At 34.9% G+C, this 15668-nt stretch overlaps 1 protein-coding gene across 1 annotated transcript; it reads left to right on the top strand.

The window, feature by feature from the left end:
* Window positions 1-245: 245 nt before the first annotated feature.
* On the top strand, window positions 246-14651 carry LOC105832591 (putative GPI-anchor transamidase). The gene is made up of 4 exons (XM_012673687.3): window positions 246-452; window positions 530-1135; window positions 14200-14310; window positions 14384-14651. Exons 1-4 carry the CDS (start codon window positions 390-392, stop codon window positions 14618-14620), a joined length of 1017 nt encoding a protein of 338 aa, XP_012529141.1. The 5' UTR covers window positions 246-389; the 3' UTR covers window positions 14621-14651.
* Window positions 14652-15668: the final 1017 nt, after the last annotated feature.

The raw sequence follows: 15668 nt of genomic DNA, 5'->3' as shown, positions 1-15668 counted from the left end.
GTTCGCGTCGCCATGCTCCGACATGCTCCTACTCACTCCAACGCATTCTAATAGGTTGGCGTCATCGAATCAACGTATTGGAGTGCGTTGGGGTGAATAGGAGCATGTCGGAGCATGTGACGCGAACAGACCCATGGTTTGTTCGCGTCAAATGCCCCAACATGCTCCTATTCACTCCAACGCACTCCAATACGTTGATTCCGATGACGCCAACCTATTAGAATGCGTTGGAGTGAGTAGGAGCATGTCGGAGCATGGCGACGCGAACAAACCATTAATACGCGTACTAAGGTTTTGACGATGTAAACTAGGCCAGTAAACAGGCGCAGTCGGATTTCGGTAAAATTATAATATAAAATATTAAGGAAACATACATTGTATGTATCAAGATGTATTTGATTTCCTTTATGACAATGCTAATTTTTCTTTTAGTGTCGTGTTATACGTGGGAGGTGATTTCTTTAATATTTATTTCTTTAAGAAAACATTTAATTTTTTCGTTTTTTATTAGTTTTTATTAAAATTTTAGATACCGGATAACTTTGCAAAAACTGAACATTCCAACAATTGGGCAGTTTTGGTTGATACGTCACGATTCTGGTTCAATTATCGACATGTTGCAAATGTTTTGTCTATCTACCGAAGTGTCAAACGTTTAGGAATACCAGATTCGCAAATTATTCTTATGATAGCCGATGATATGGCGTGTAATCCGAGGAATCCTAGACCAGCGACTGTTTTCAACAACATCAAACAACATATTAATGTTTATGGCGACGATGTCGAAGTTGACTATAGAGGTTATGAAGTAACAGTCGAAAATTTTGTAAGGCTGCTGACTGGACGCTTAGTTCAGGAAACTCCGAGATCTAAAAAATTATTAACAGACGAGGGTTCAAATATCTTAATTTATTTAACTGGCCATGGTGGTAATGGATTTTTAAAGTTTCAAGATTCTGAAGAAATCACTAGTCAGGAGTTAGGAGATGCTTTGGAGCAAATGTGGCAAAAACGAAGATACCATGAAATTTTGTTTGTGGTTGACACTTGTCAAGCAAGTTCGATGTATGAGAAATTTTATTCTCCTAACATATTAGCAGTCGCTTCTAGTTTAGTTGGGGAAGATTCGCTTTCTGTAAGTAACGGATACTTTTATTTGTTCTACCCATTGAATTATAGTGCTAACTGAATGCATACTGCTTTGGGTTAATATGCAATATAATGCTCTCGCCTCTGATTTTCTTCTAATTTTATAAATTTGTGTATTTTTATGTGTAAAATGTTTCTGATAAGGAAAATTGTTACTCGAGTCACTTTTTTTTAAATTTAAATTTAAAGTTTTTGATATCAATAAGTAGGAACATGATAAATTTATAACTAAAGATACTATGCAAGCTTTTTAATATTGCAGTTTACAAATTAAAATGAGTTATTCAGTCAAACAATCCACTAGCTTTTTGTGTGATGCTAATTGTGGCTCTATATGATCAATATTCTGGAATCAAAATTTAACATATTAATCGAATTTTGATTAATTTTGCATATTTAGAAGAGTGCATTCGCGTACACAGCGATTAACGCATCCATTGATTAGCGTAACTCATCCACTGATTAGCACATTTACATGATTAGCGTATCTCATCTGCTAATCACGTGACATATTTTATGGAAAGAATATCTGCGTAGTGAACTACTCAGATTGCATTCTCAAATTGAAAAACTGAAAAAACTAGGTTATTTATAATTTAAATAGTTTTGAATTAAATCTTTGAGTATATTTTAATTAAAAAATTTGATTTTTAGAAATGACAATAAATGCAAATAATATTATTTATAGTGCAATGGAATTGATTACCACTGATAGCTTGTCAGTTCTGATTTATGGATAGATGGTTCTGATGAAGAATTGATATTATTGATATGGTATTGCGCATATTTTACTTATTAGTTAAAATTTTACAAGTTTAAAATATGAGATAAACAAAAATAAACAAAAATAAATAAAACTTTAGTTAGGGAGATCATACTTGACTTTGTAAAAGTTTTTGGTATAGGAATGTAAAAGTACATATTTTTAAAGGTTATGTATACATTCAAATATCATGTAAAGTAAACATTTTGAACCTTTTTATGACTGTTTATATTACAATATTCTTAAACTGAAGAATACTGAAATTGTTAAACTTATAATATATTATTTATCTTATTATAAAGTAATATGTTAAGATGTGTTACTCTTATCAATGTTACATCTTCTAAACAAAAAAAATTAAATTTGTTCAAAGTTTATTATTAAAAATTATATTAATATAAAAAAAGTTTTGGTTCATTGGTTTTTAAATTTTTAATATAAACAAAAAATATCATTAAAAATGCATAAAATTTAATTAATAGGTTTTTGAAAAATAAAAACTCATATTAGTGGAAATTTATAATCAAAAGTGAAAATTGCAAGTTATAGACATGAATCTAATAAATTAGCAATGTAAACATTATTGAGTATCAACTTTAATGAATTAATTGAAAGAGAATTTTAGAACAATCTAACAACTAGGTTATTAATTTTCACATACAAAGTACTAACCTCAATTCTTGCAGATATAAGAAATATCTTTGAGTACATATACATGGAGGAGAAATGCCAGCACTGAAAGTGAGTCCAAGATCTGTGCGAGAAAGAAAGATATCATGATACTTGCCCTCTCTGCGCATGCTCAAATGTATTATGGACGCTATAAGTTACAATGGCTGGCATTATATATGTTTTCACACATATACAATTCGTACATTAAGTACAGAACAGTACAGAAGTGCAGAAATGTATTAAAACTGCGGTGCAGGTAATGATATTGACGCATGCACAGAGAGAGTAAGTATCATGATATACCTTTCTCTCTCGCACAGATCTTGGACATACTTTTATCATACTTTGACAGTTTTGTTAATTTTAAAAAGTTCGTGTATAGTTTAAAACGCGTACATTATTTTATTAAAGAGTTTTGGTGATAGAATTAGACAATGTTTTAAACAATTATCTTGCTAAAAAAACTTGTGTTTTTGTCTCTAAACGTGAAATGACAGTTGTATTTATTTTAAAGCAGGTCTTGTATAGTTCTGCACGCGTACATTTTTTTCAGTGACTAAATGTTTTTAATTAATTTTGTTTACCTGAGATGTCAATTACACACACGCACACATACACAGACATACGCATATACACGTTTTGTAAAAATAATTTTTTTTTACGTAATTTAATCATCAGAACTATTGACAGGACGTTTCTAAACGACAGAACGGATTTTTTTTTCTGTGGTTATATATTCGAAATATGGTGAGATGCTATCATGTGATTTTCAGAGTTAGCATTTCATTTATAAAATTTTCATTAACTCTTGTTGTACACACTTTTGTGTCGTATAATAATCATACTGGGGTTTCTCGCGATTCCAGCTACAAAAATGCGTGTCATAATAAAAACATTTATTTTTTTGGACTGGAAAAAATCCTGATATATTTCAAATATATTTTTGGATAAATTTCCGAAACGACATACCTTCGATTTTTTGGAAACTGTATTTTGGCGCCCTAATTACGAATATAATAATGAAAATTGGCGCTAATTTAATTTTTATGGCGGAAACCATAAAAAACACGGTTTTTTCCATTTATTTCCATAAATAATGAAAATTTCGAAAAATACTTCAAATAAAAAGTTGTAGATCTCATCGAAATACACATTTTACGTTCTATTGATTTTTGCCATAAAAACAATAGTTTTTCAGAAAAACGACGTTAAATGTTCAAAACGTCATATAACTTATTCAACACAAATCAACCGACACTTCTTTGCTGTGGCCACACACACACACACACACACACCCATTCACCCACCCAAACCCAACCACCTGTTTCCTCTGCCTCTGATTCAATTATTATATCTTCTCCTATTCCTCTTCGTTCTTTTTGTCCCCTCTTTCTCCCCTTCTCTCTCCATCTCTAATTTCTTCAGCTAACTCTCTCCTTTTTCCGCCCCTAAAATCTTCTCCACTACCTCCTGCCAACTATCATTACCTCTTTCCCAATCTCTACATTTTTTTCACATATGCTTTCAAGTCTCTACCGCCCTTCTTTATAATCTACACATTTTCTTTTTTTCGTTCTCTCAGTATCTATTCCCTCTCATCCCATTACTTAGCCTAAACCTCATGATTTTATTCCACTTACTCTCCTTTTTTTTTTAAATATCCTGGCACTCCACCCTCTTTCACATATTTATACCATTTGCTATATTCCGACTCTCTAATTCTTTTTCATCTTTCCTTTCTCTGTAACTGTCTATCTTTATTAAAAATAGCTTCAAATTCTCTCCTCCCCCCTTTATTCCTCTAATTTCCACCCTCTATGTTTAAAAAATTCCTCCTTTCCATTCTCCATCCATTTTTCGAGTCCTACCTTTTATTCTTATCTCCTGTAAGCATTTTTTTGCCAACCCACTGCCCCTCCCCTCATCCAACCTCTTTGCATATGCCCACGCCCTTCTTCCTGCTCTACATGTCAATTTATCTCTCTGTATCTCTTCTCTCACCATATACTCTGATGTACCCCAATCCAATCCTAGCTGGATGCACCTTAAATATCTCTTCTCTAGCCCCTCCAGCTTATCTCTCTCTTTTCAACTCCATATTTCAACTCCATAATCTATAACTGTCTACACTAACCTGTCGAATAACCACAGTCTCCTCTCCCAGTCCTTTCCATACCTTCTCTTTCCAATCCCCCACCTTATCCATCACTGCGGACACCTTTCTCACTCTATCCCTTATCTGAACCTCTTGCCCCCGTTTTTTTTGCATAACATGTCAGATAGCTTCTTCACCTCTTCTATTCTCCTTCTTTTCCACTATCAACTTTTTCTACTTTCCCTACTCCTCCTTTTTAAAATCTCATTATTTTTTATTGCCCGGCGTTTAGCACCAAGTTCTTTCCATCTAAGTACGTTTTTAGTTTATCATACTCCTTATCTGATACTTCTCCTCCGCTATTACTATCAAATTGTCTGCGTATGCAAGCGTACACATTCTCTTTTCTTCTACCCTCCACTGTTATTGCCTCCTCCAAGTCAGATATCAAGACGTTAAAAAGTAACGGACTTAAGACATCCTTGTCTTACTCCTCCCCTCTCTCTTCCCCTATTCTAACCCTACTTTTTATCTCCCTTAATAAGATTTTTACCCTCTCTATCAAACCTTTCCTTATCCTCCTCTTTTTCATCGTCTTTATCAAAATCCTCCTAACCGAGTCAAAAGCCGCCTTCAAGTTTACAAATAATGCCACCAGTTTTCCTCCTTTCCTACCTATTTATGAGATAATTCAGTACAAAAATGTTATCCATTGTACCTCTATTCTTCCTAAAACCTGCTTGATTATCTGGAATTATCCCCTTTTCCTTAATGTCTTTCTTCAACCTCTCTACTAGGATCATCGCATACACTTTATAAAGTGAGGACATCAAAGTTATTCTCCTATAACTCCACGTTCTTTCTATTTCCTTTCTTTAATAGAGGCACAACTACACCTTCCACTTCTCTGACCACTCTTCTTCCTTCCACACCCTATCCAAAAATTCTTTCATCCAGCTTCTCTCCCCCTTCCAACTTCCATACTTCAGATTCCATACTTCGAAATTCCATTCATTCCTCCCGCTTTTCCTAATTTCAACTTCTCACCTCCTCCCCGCTTATTACCTCCTCCTTTTCTCCCCCTTCCCTTATCTTCCCCCTTTACCTCCTTCTATTTCTCCTAGTAAGCACATGAAATACTCTTTCCATTTTTCTATCTCTACCCTTTATTTACCTTTTTTCCTCTTATCTATATTTATTATTTTCCAAACTTCGCTTTCTGTCCTAGTCTCTTCCGCCTTTTTTCCCACTTCCTATTCTCCTTTTTTTTCATAACTCTTTATACTTCCCTTTCTTCTCCATTAAGCTCCTCGTTTCTTCTTTTTCCCCTCTCCACCTCTTTAATTTCCCTCTCATCTGTTTTTTATCAACCTACTCCTTATCTCACCAACTCTTATTAACCTTCTTTCCCTTTCTTCTCTCTCTCTCTCTCTCTCTCTCTCTCTCTCTCTCTCTCACACACACACTCTGTCTTCTTTATCGCCTCAGTGATTCTATTTTCCATCCTATCCTTATTTAACCTCCGCTCTCACCCTCCCCCTATTCCTCCTCCCTGAACCGTTTTTTACCCTCTTCATTCTAGACCCCCCCTTTATGCTTCTACTTTTAACTCTCTCTCCCTCTCAGCACTCTTGACTTCTATCTCAACTGGCAAATGATCCGAATCTACCGTGTCTCCTAACATTCTTTCTATTTTTTCCTTCGTATTTCTATCTCCAAAAATATAATCAATCACAGTGCTTCCTCTACCTCCCGTGTATGTAAACTCCCCCTTCTCATCTCCTGCTACATTTCCATTGAAAATTTCTCACCCACATTCTCCTATCATTTCTAATACTTCTCTTCCTCCTTTATCTACCTTATTATCCTTTGATCGTCTTCTTCCCTCAAGCGAAAAAAACGAATTGTTACTAAAAAAGGCATTTTCTCACTTTCATCCGCCATTTTGAATTGTAACGGACCGTATTTCCTACTCGGGCTTAATTTGCTAGGATCGGGTGTAGGAAGGTCCCTGAGACAATAGACTCAGCTTTTCCGTAATAAAGAATAGATATATTTTAATAATTCGTGGCTATGTACAGGCTATTTACAATGTGTCAGTGTGTCGGTGTGTATGATGAGTCGTTCGACGGAATGTGTATTTACAGGTGTAGGGTGTGTATGTGTGTTTGTGTAAGTCGCGCGTCGCGGGCCGAACAGCTGTTTTGTTGTCGGGCGCGTAGTTCGCTCGGTGACGGTTGCGGTGTGCGGCGACGGGCCGGCGGGCAATGCCCTGGCGCGTGAAGCGGCGTTTCGTGGCGCGGTGAGGCGAGCGGTATGGCGGGTGGTAATTGCCGGTGCCTCGAGATCGGTGGTGCGCGGTGCGCGGCGTGAAGCGCGGGGTGTTATGCTGCGCGGTGATTTCTCTGGTGATCGAGGAAACGCCGGTCGATCTCGAGATCTCTCGAGGGAGACGGAGAACTCTCCACCCCCGTTGTGTTCGAGCCGGGTGATCGGGCGACTAAGGAAAGTCCGTAGCCGAGAACTCTCGGCGAAGGCGGAGTACGCTCTACCCTCTGCTACGGAGACGAACTAGGATTTAGAATGCGAGCGGTACCGAGAGCTCTCGGTTAAGGCAGAGAACACTCTACCCTAATTGCCGGTCGCAGGAAGCTTCTCAGGATCGTACTCTGGTCGGGATCGGAATCCAGCGTACGGTCGGAGCGAGAAGTGTCGCAGCCTCCACCGGAGCGGCTTTTTATACCGGCTTGGGTGGAGGATCGGGGATCCTCGCGGATCTTCGGGTTTCCCCGCACTCGCTCCCCTCCCGTGGAGGTTGGGAGCGTGCGGGGAAATACGCGGAGCGGAGACGATGCCTCGTCTCGACGCTTTTTTGCGGGTGATTAGGACGGGCCGGTGCCCGTTTGTACGGTCCGGCGGGTGTTCGGCCGGACCGCGCGCGGTCGGTGATGCCGGCGGACGGGAGGTTTGTTACAGAATTAACCATTTTAAATTTGAAACTTTGGATATCGGATTCGTAATCAGCGATCCAAAAAATCTCCGTATAACCTATCAAAGACATTTAAATAATTGCTAAAAATTGAATTTTTTCTGAAAAGACATTTTTCAGAATCAATTTATTTATTTATAATGTTGCGCCGGAACGTCGAAAGACACTCCCGCACTCACACACACACTCGCGTCGAGAAAATCAAAACGTCTATGGAACTCAAAAAGCTTTATTACAACAGAGAAAGCGCGTGACACGTCCTCCTCGGCAGGAGTCCGACGTTAAACTGTCTACAATATTTGTTTACAAAATATTTCCCGGCAACCAGCCGCTTAATTCATTTATTTAAATAACAAATTCTTCCGGCAACCAGCCGAAAATATCGATCGGTCCGTCAGCTGACTAGCGCTTCAGGGGTGTATCGGGCGACACGCGGCACGCAACAATATTTTTGCAATAAATGAAACATCTATATAGATATAAGTCGCGATGTATGTATGTCCGTAACTCCTCGGACTGCTTCGTCATTTGTGGTCCGATCTTAACGCCACTGGTGTCAAAATTTAGCAAATTTTCCGGAGACTGCTACCATGGGCTCGAATTTTTCAAAAACAGGTTGTCAAAAATGATGGGCAAAAATATACGTTTTTATGACTGAAGTTTTTATTCCCGCGAACTTTTCCGTCATTTGTGGTCCGATCCTCTTGCAACTGGTTTCAAAATTTAGCATTTTTTCCGGGGATGGCTACTATGGGCTCGAATTTTTCAAAAACAGGGTGTTTAAAAAATGATAGGTCAAAATATACGTATGAATGATTGAAGTCTGTATGCCCGCGAACTACTCCATCATTTATGGTCCGATTCTAATGCAAAAGATCTTATTTTATTCCAAATTTTACGAGGATTGCTGCTATGGGTTTGGTTTTTCGAAATACAGGGTTTTTAAAAAATTATCTATATATTGATTAGTAACGGATAAACGTTTGTCTGTATAACCGCGAACAACATCGTCATTTGTAGCCCGAATCTCTTGCAAACGGTCTCATTTTATTCGAAATTTAATGAGTAAGGCTGCCATAAGATTGATTTTTCCATATACAAGGTGTTTTATTTAAAGACTTACATTTCTTAAAGTTACGCCAAACATTTATGAAACAACCTGTATATGGAAATGAATAAATAATCAATGTAAAAAAGTGTTATTTACATATACAGGGTTTTTCAAAAATTTATATATATAAATTCAGTTGTCTGTATGTCTGTATGTCCGCGATAATTTTCGTCATTTGATGTCCGATCCTTATGCAATTGGTTTCATTTTGTTTTAAATTTCTTCCGGGTTAAAATTACGGATTTATTTTTTACATAAACGGGGTTTTTTCAAAATTTTCTCTATATAGATTAGTAACGGATATGGGTTTATCTGTATGACCGCGAACTACACCGTTATTTGTGGTCCGAACCACTTGCAAATGGTCTCATTTTATTCCAAATTTTTTGAGGATGGCAGCCATAGGTTTGGGTTTTCCATATACAGGAGGGTGTTTCATAAATGAATGGCGTAACTTTAAGAAATGTAGGTTCTTAAATGAAACAACCTGTATATGGATCGGATTTTCATTGTATAGGGGGTTACATAACATGATTTTTATTATGAAAAGTTTGGTAAAAACATGTATAGGACAAGATCACGCTTGAGTACGGCATGATGTACTCATGTAAACGGCATTACTAATGATTTTACGATATTATACGATAAGTACGCACATTTGTTAGTTTGTATTTCCGCGAACTACTCACACGGGCGTGTATTTTTGATCAAAAAAATGTAAAATTTGAATACTAAAAGCAAATGGATGGACATAGAAATGATTAGGCTTACATATCAGTGTTATACATATATATCCTGATAACCATTTCTGCTGTGACAAATGTTGGCAACAGATTTTGTTGCCAAAAAGACGACAAATGAGAAACATATTTTGTCATTGTTAGGAAACACTGTTAGCAGATATTCAGCAAATATTTAGCAACGTCTGTCATCAGAATACATGACAAAATAATAGTGAACTGCGAGCAGATTTATTGAAAGTATTGATGACAGATTGACGACAAACACCAAAGTGCAAACAATGTCAGCAAATTGCCTGTAGAAATACAACATTTGTGTACGCGTCAAAGTACGCGACAGAGTGATACCAGAAATGCAGCAGATCTGTCGAAATGTCAAATTGGCAATAAAAAGTGCAGCACCGTCGATAGGCGGCCTATTCTTTCGGGAGTAAAATGCAGTTAACTCGCTACATAAAGACCACTCGCAGCGCGACTAAGATAAGCAAAAATTATCTTCCTTTGTTGCGCCTGCGGAGGACCGCCACATTATACTTTTATGATACAGAATTGGTAGTTTTTTTTTTTTTTTTTTTTTTTTAAGTGACATTTAACTACAAGAAATTTAATGAAATTAATTGCACCTAGAATAGATGATATACCTGCGATATAAAGGGAGAAAATGGATAGGTCAATTGAGGTCCCCTTATAGGAAATATTAGATGCTAAGGAGAGGGTGGGGTAAATTATTCAATCTGTTCCTACTCCTGAATTAATAAATCTTCCCAGGAGACTGCTTACATCGATTTTCAAATAAAATTATAACTGAAAATGAAAAGATTCGACAAATCTGTCGCCAATCTGTCGTCATTTATGAATACAGATCTGCTACATATTTGGCGCAAATCTGCTATGAGTTTACGTTGCAACATCTGTTCTCAATTTGCTGCGTGAATTTGTCATTGTATTGCTAGTAACAGATCTGCTCTGGTGTTGCACCCAATTTGATATCAGGATTTGATAACAATTTTTGCTTGCAATTGGGGCGCACTCGAGGACACAGTAGGCCATGGTTTTGGCAGCCTGATTCCGCAAAAAATTTTTAGCAGTCTGCTAACAATTTGGCAGCAAATGGTTAGCTGGATAGATAAAGGATTCAAAAACAACTAATTATGCATACATACACAAGCGCGACTTAATGGTGATTACAATTGAAAATTTAAATCTTCAGAGGGAGTCTATTCAATCGTCTTCTGTGACAAATACTTGAAAAATGAAATGAGTTATAAATACGTGAATAAACGAATAAAACAGTTTAAATATAAGTCGATAGTTTCATATATTGCATGTTATTTTGAAATAAATTAAAAATATCTTATTATAATAAATAAATTTAAGGATAAATTAAAGATTTAAAAGAAGGTTCAGAAGTTAACTAGAATGGTAGAGAGTAATTGATGTTCAAAAAAAAAGAAAAATATTTCGACGATGTATAAAGCGGTATTTCGAAATACAGGTTGTTTCAAAAAAGAATTTTTTAACAAAGTTACTGCAATGATCTCGGAAACATCCTGTATTTTCGTGCGAGTTTTAGGGTCCGCGGACAAACAGCCGCGATACTTGTGTGTGCGTGAAGTAAGAGCTTTTGAGCCCGCGCGAAGCGGGCCCTACAAACAAAAAAACGCAAAAAACCCGATCCGAATACCATAAAATAGCAAGAAACTTTTACTAATATATGAAAAAGAAAAGATGGGAACGGTGGTTTCCACTGTACATGAAAAAGTTAAAGGCTGTTTATTGTTATCAAACCATATGTGTATAAATTATTTTAACTTTGACTATTAAACTGACGACACGACTTTTAAGGGTGTATCGGACATACAATCTTAGACAAAAGTGCATGAAATTTGAAATATTTAAATATTTACGCCTAACGCATAATAAATCTAGATGTAAGAAACTTGAACGATAGTTGGAGTCTTATTTTTACTCTTACAAAGGTATTTTTCACGTATTTGCAATTTTTTTCACTTATAAGTTTAAACTTTTGACAGTGAAAATGCACAATTATCTCAAGTTATATTTTATTTCTTTAAAACGATGTAGTGAAGACAATTGAAACATGGCAGATATTTTTATTTATTCATATACTAGATGTACAAAAAAATTCAAAACACTAGTACTATTTCTTCTATATTTTTTTAGCTGTTTCATCCGTCAAGATCATCTTTTTCTATAAGATAGAAAAGGATACCATGTAAAATCAGTGAAAATTAAAATAGGTATAACTCAGCAACCGTTTAGTGGATGCGTTTTCAATTTTTTGCAGTACATTAGGGAAACTAAAAGAACAATTTCACAAATTTTTAGCAACTTTGTACCATTTTGAACTTCAGTCCGATACATCCTTAAACAGTGTCAACATCCTTTTTTTCTATCACCGTTTTTTCTCTTATTAATAACCGCCAATTGTAGTTTTTCAATATACAAGTGCATTTCACAACTTCGAGCGGTAAGTTAAAAATACATCCTAAATATAAAAACACGTATGCTAAAATGCAAGTAGTTATAGTGCACATCCTCATCACGTGGCCATCTAACAAAGAATCGGATAAAAACTCACTTAAGGATAACAATTGCTCGTAATGTAAGAATAAATGTATGTATAAATTTGGGCTCCATAATTTAACGTTACAAACAACGTCTTGAACAAGAAGTCAATGCTTGTTATTAAATTATTTGACTGAATAATTTATTTTACAGTTAATTTATAAATTGCAGTATAACGAACAACGTTAAAGAGTGTGCGCATTATTCTTACAGCCATCAATTTATTATGTTCTTACTTACTAATATAAAAAAACTTTAAAATTAAATAAAAAAGATAAATTTAACGTTTTTCCTATTTTGTAAAGTATCTTGGTGTTGAATATAATTTTTCTATTAATTTAAAACATTTATCGGTCAAATAACACACAAAAAAAAAAGTGGTTGGTCCGGCGGACTAGACTAGTCAATCCTTATGTATTTTGACCCGCTGAATCCGAATCTAAGGTCAGAATTGCAAAGTTAGCTCGCATTTTCTAACCTCAAAAAAAATTTTTTTTTAAATATTGGTCCGGTGGGCCAGACTAGTCAATCCTTATGTATTTTGACCCGTTGAATCCGAGTCCAAGGTCAGAATTGCAAAGTTAGCTCGCATTTCCTAACCTTAAAAAAAAAAAAATTTTTTTTAATGTTGGTCCGGCAAACCAGACTAGTTTATTCTTATGTATTTTGACCCGCTGAATCCAAATCCAAGGTCAGAATTGCTGAATTGGCTCATTTTTTCCTAACCTCAAAAAAAAATTTTTTTTTAATGTTGGTCCGGCGGACCAGACTAGTCTATCCTTATGTATTTTGACCCGCTGAATCCAAATCCAAGGTCAGAATTGCTGAATTAGCTCATTTTTTCCTAATCTCAAAAAAAAATTTTTTTTAGGTTAGGAAATGCGAGCTAACTTTGCAATTCTGATCTTGGATTCGGATTCAGCAGGTCAAAATACATAAGAATTGACTAGTCTGGCCCACCGGACCAATATTTAAAAAAAAATTTTTTTTGAGGTTAGAAAATGCGAGCTAATTTTGCAATTCTGATCTTAGATTCGGATTCAGCGGATCGAAATACATAAGGATTGACTAGTCTAGTCCGCCGGACCAACCACTTTTTTTTCGTTTGCCTGTGTAATTAAAAAAGAATTTTTTTTGTGGTTTGAAAATGTGAGCTAACTTTGCAATTCTGACCTTAGATTCGGATTCAGCGGGTCGAAATACATAAGGATTGACTAGTCTAGTCCGCCGGACCAACCACTTTTTTTTTGTGTGCCTGTGTAATTATCTATTATTATACATACATACGTCGCCTGAAAAAGGCGTAGTAGATAAGCAACCTTAACTTTATGTTTATTAGTCGAATAATTAATTAGCTTTTTTTCACGCTATTGCGTGACTATTTTTTGAAATGGCGCACTTAAACCATTGATTGATTCCATAATTTGAAACGCGCTAAAAATTGCGCTGCAAATGTAATTCAATGCCTCTGTATTATAAACACAAGATAACATGCTATAGTTTATTTTTCCTAAATTTTTATGGCAGTGAGGGGTTACACATTATACTATTGAATAATACCAGAGAGAAGGCTGAGATGTCCAAGTCTGCTTTTAGATAATCCTTGAATGCAATACGCTCTTTAACAAAGCGGACATGAACTATATAGCCAATATTCAGGTTTTCAATGAGAACGAGCAAAAATTGAGAACCTGGACATTGACGTAGTTCATGTCCACTTTGTCAAAAGGCGTGTCACATTCGTGGATTATCTAAAAGCGAACCGTGACATTTCTGATAATACGAAAAAAATAGAGATAGGGATGTTCCATAGACACTATAGCCAGTATTCATAGTCGGATCTTATATTTAAGATCATCTTAAGTACTGTCTTATGATGCCATCAACCAATCACAGAGCCGTATTAGCATTTTAAGACATTGCTTGAGATGACCTTAAAATAACATTCAATAATGAATACTGACCCATGTAGTTCAGCTTGAGGTCATCGGGTAGAAACATAGACAGTGTGCATTCCAGTAAGTACTATAGTTTAATGGTTTTGTTACTATTATTGATATAATCTATTCTACAGCTTGTTATTTGTTTTAGCATCATGTGGATCCTGCTATTGGTGTTTACATTATAGATCGATATACTTATTATGCATTAAACTTTTTGGAAAAAGTAGAACCATCTAGTACTAAAACATTGGGTGAATTTGTAAGTATTTTATTAATATTAAATTTAATGGTAAGCTTCACTATATCTAATCGAGAAATTAATATTTTTTTAGTTGAAAGTATGTCCGAGAGATTATTGTCTGTCTACAGTGGGTGTAAGAAGAGATTTGTTTAGAAGGGATCCAGATAAAGTACCAGTAACAGATTTTTTTGGTTCACTTAGGCCTGTAGAACTTACGACGAACATAATAAATATTTTACCTGTTAAATCTAATCATACAAAAACTCAGGAAATTGAAAAGAAGTATAATTATGTTGCGCAATTTCCTCAAGTATCTCTGTACACATGAATAAAAACAAAAAACAAAATATTTTCTTTAATGCACGTTTAATAATTTCAATTATTATTACTTAGAAAAGGCGATATATAAAGAGAATGAAAAAATAATTAAATTGATACTGTTTATAGTTAATTTCTGTGATTTATGCGTTGTTTTTTAACTTTTTTATATTGATATCTTTTTTTCTTTATTGATATAACTTTATTTTAAAAGAGCAGATACAGAGAATAGATCTAAATTTTAAAATGTCTTTAAAAAGGAAACACAAGAGTATAGTAAATTGTATTAGTCTTTTCGCGCGCGATACTTGTCTTTTCTTTAAATTAAATAAATCGCTATTTCATTTTTTATTAATATAATACTATAAATAATATAACGCTTAATTTCGAAGAAAACTAAGGATGAATTTAAGACATTTTTTATACAGTTTATAACATTTCTTATGATAATATTATTGAAAATTATACAAAACGGTCAAATGTAGGACGGTATGCATAATTCTCAATTTGTTCGGTCAAAATAAAAAATTAATAAACTTTCCGAATCATTATACAGATCCCAATGTTAAATGATTATTATGATAAAGTCTTTGTGTTTATGTAAATTCTCCTAGCAGTTTTAATTTGAATTATATTAATTCAATATAATATAGACTATTAAAAAATTATGTAAGTTTGTAATTTTGCAAAGCACGTGCGTGAACAGAAAAGGATTCTTCATTATATCTTAGTAGAAGGAAAGGAGGACTGTACCTGAAAGATATGACAACTTAAATTCAATTTTAATTTTAAATAAAAAAGTGCAATGTAAGTATGTAAGATTAAGGACCGATTGTTCCAACTTATTGGTAAAATCACACTACTTGATGGGTGACTACCTCATAGGTAAAGTATATATTGGCTAACCAGTAAGTTAGATTCAATCCGTTATTTCATGATTAAATACCCGTCGAATAGTAACTCTGTAAATAAGTATGAACGTCTTGATATATGTATATATACTTCCGTTTTGTATTTCGCTAACTTCAAATGATTAAAAATAAGGCTAGATTTTTATT

The sequence above is a fragment of the Monomorium pharaonis genome, chromosome 6 (assembly GCF_013373865.1).
Source record: "Monomorium pharaonis isolate MP-MQ-018 chromosome 6, ASM1337386v2, whole genome shotgun sequence".
Taxonomy (NCBI): Eukaryota; Metazoa; Arthropoda; class Insecta; order Hymenoptera; family Formicidae; genus Monomorium; species Monomorium pharaonis.
This window is presented reverse-complemented; position numbering and strand designations above follow the sequence as displayed.

Coding starts and splice junctions, on each gene's coding strand:
- LOC105832591 (XM_012673687.3), top strand. CDS start 390: ATGTATTTGATTTCCTTTATGACAATGCTAATTTTTCTTTTAGTGTCG. Junction 1,136..14,199: donor TTGGGGAAGATTCGCTTTCT/GTAAGTAACGGA, acceptor TATTTGTTTTAG/CATCATGTGGATCCTGCTAT. Junction 14,311..14,383: donor CTAAAACATTGGGTGAATTT/GTAAGTATTTTA, acceptor ATATTTTTTTAG/TTGAAAGTATGTCCGAGAGA.